At 36.2% G+C, this 2,354-nt stretch overlaps 1 protein-coding gene across 1 annotated transcript in view; it reads left to right on the top strand.

Annotated features, from left to right (window-relative positions):
• The first annotated feature begins 408 nt into the window (after positions 1–408).
• The window catches only part of LOC111918438 (dolichyl-diphosphooligosaccharide--protein glycosyltransferase 48 kDa subunit), a 3,800-nt gene continuing 1,854 nt past the window's right edge, over positions 409–2,354 (top strand). Inside the window, exons 1-7 of the mRNA XM_052770611.1 lie at positions 409–737; positions 814–950; positions 1,217–1,342; positions 1,625–1,678; positions 1,767–1,880; positions 1,983–2,038; positions 2,126–2,167. Of these exons, the coding sequence (XP_052626571.1) occupies positions 461–737; positions 814–950; positions 1,217–1,342; positions 1,625–1,678; positions 1,767–1,880; positions 1,983–2,038; positions 2,126–2,167 (806 nt within the window). The 5' untranslated portion in view covers positions 409–460. The remainder of the gene's footprint in view (positions 738–813; positions 951–1,216; positions 1,343–1,624; positions 1,679–1,766; positions 1,881–1,982; positions 2,039–2,125; positions 2,168–2,354) is intronic.

The raw sequence follows: 2,354 nt of genomic DNA, 5'->3' as shown, positions 1-2,354 counted from the left end.
AGAGAGAGAGAGAGAGGGAGGTGGGACATTTTTTATTTTTTTAATTGTTAAAATAAATAAATAAATATTAAATTTTAAGAATAATGAAAGAAAAATGAAAAATAAATACCCCAAGGGTATTATAGTCATTTTAATTTTCGGAGGGACCATTTTCACATACAAACCACTCCAAAAGGACCACGAATCAAAAAAAGTCACTGTTTGGACTTGTTTCCTGAAAAAATGCAAACCACAGGGACCATTTTTGCAGTTTTGTCTTTTTACAATTTTGATCATCCGAAGAAAACACCAACTAAAGGACCATTCTAGGACCATTTTTGTAGTTTACTCTAAAATGTAAATAAGTGTAAGTGGAGGGACCGTTTACTCAAATTGTGCTGCTTAACGATCAATGCTTAAATCCCCAACACTACACAGTGAGGATCCAACCTCAAGAACCCTAAAACCAAAGGAAGATAATATGGCGAATTTCTCCATCGCCACCGTCTTCGTTGCTTCGATCTCACTGTTACTTTCACTCACCCACTCATTTTCTCTCGAGAACCCTACGGATCGGCGCATTTTAGTGTTGGTCGACGACTTGGCTCTCAAGTCTTCGCACTCGATCTTCTTTAATTCTCTGCAGGCACGTGGATTTGAGCTCGATTTCAAGCTCTCCGATGATCCCAAGATCGCTCTTCAGAGATACGGGCAACATTTATATGATGGCCTGATTCTGTTTTCTCCCACCACTGAACGTAATTTCTCAAGTTTATTGCTAAATTTGTCTTTCATTGGTGAATTTGGTGAAATGATAGCTTTGAATTGTTCCAGGATTTGGAGGATCTTTGGATGTGGCGGCTATTTTGGACTTCGTCGACTCCGGCAAAGACTTGATCGTTGCTGCCGATGCTAATGCGTCTGATTTGATTCGAAATATAGCCGCTGAGTGTGGAATTGATTTTGACGAGGTAGTCATTTTACACTCGTTAAACTGTGAAACAGATCATTTTGGGACTAACTATTGATCTGATTTAGTCCACTCTTAAGTCAATAACATGCAACTTGTAAAACTGTGAAGATGCTACACCAATGGAGTTTGTGTTATGAGCATGAAACCATATTTGTTTCTATATCAATCTTAAAGACGACAAGCTTTTGGTCATAACATTGAAACTAACATTGGTTATAGATATTAACTTGTTGCATGTTTTGACCAATGTGATGTTTTTCACAGGATCAATCTGCTGTGGTTATTGATCATGGAAGCTATGCTGTTTCAGAAACCGAGGGAGATCATACATTAATTGCTGCTGATGATTTTATTCAGTCTGATGTACTTTTAGGGAGTACAAAAATTGAGGTCAGTTAGTGTATTCAAATACTTTGTTCAGTGATTGCTGTATTTATTCATTGATTCTATCACAGAAAGAAATGAAATATGCAATATAACCCTTGAAATACCAGACAAATAAAACCCACTCATTTTGAAATATAAAAACCATCTCTATCCCAATAAAAGAGTTACTTCACTAGCTCACTTCTAAGTGTCAAATAAGTAATTTTCACTCTTCAAATTCAAAACACATCACATGTTTTCTGTGTAATAAAGTTAAATTCTTTCATTCTTTGTTGCATGACACAGGCTCCTGTACTTTTTAAAGGAATTGGTCACTCTTTGAACCCAGCAAATAGCTTGGTAAGTTCAAGATTCATCATATGTTAAATGCTTGTGAATCAGGGATGTATATGAATATGACCCTTTTACCCTTGGACTCATTTTACAGGTTTTGAAAGTTCTTTCAGCTTCTCCATCAGCATATTCTGCTAACCCAAAGTCCAAGCTGTCAAGTCCACCATCCCTTTCTGGATCTTCAATCTCATTGGTTTCAGTTGTTCAGGTACACCCCCCCCCCCCCCCCCCCCCCCCCCCCTCTCTCTTATGTTATGCTTTTTTTAAAGTATAAAGAAACCTTCTAATAATCTTTCTTTTGATATTGAAGGCAAGAAACAATGCAAGAATTGTGTTCTCTGGATCATTAGATCTCTTCAGCAACAAGTATGCAATATTTCACAGTTTTGTGTCCAAACTTTTTAACCATTTTATATTTTTGGTTGAAATTAAACTGGGTGTTATGTTATACAGATTCTTTAAATCACCAGTGCAAAAGGCAGGAAGCTCAAATAAGTGAGTGCATTTCCTATTTTCCTTACAGTAATAATAAATAATATAATTTTTTTTTTAAATAGTGATATTCTTCCATCTTTAATCTAATGGAAAAATGCAAAATTTGTAACAGATATGCAAAATCTGGTAATCAACAGTTTGCTACTGAGATTAGCAAATGGGTAGTACTCTGCGTTGATACCACTGC

The sequence above is a fragment of the Lactuca sativa genome, chromosome 4 (assembly GCF_002870075.4).
Source record: "Lactuca sativa cultivar Salinas chromosome 4, Lsat_Salinas_v11, whole genome shotgun sequence".
Classification (NCBI taxonomy): Eukaryota; Viridiplantae; Streptophyta; class Magnoliopsida; order Asterales; family Asteraceae; genus Lactuca; species Lactuca sativa.
This window is presented reverse-complemented; position numbering and strand designations above follow the sequence as displayed.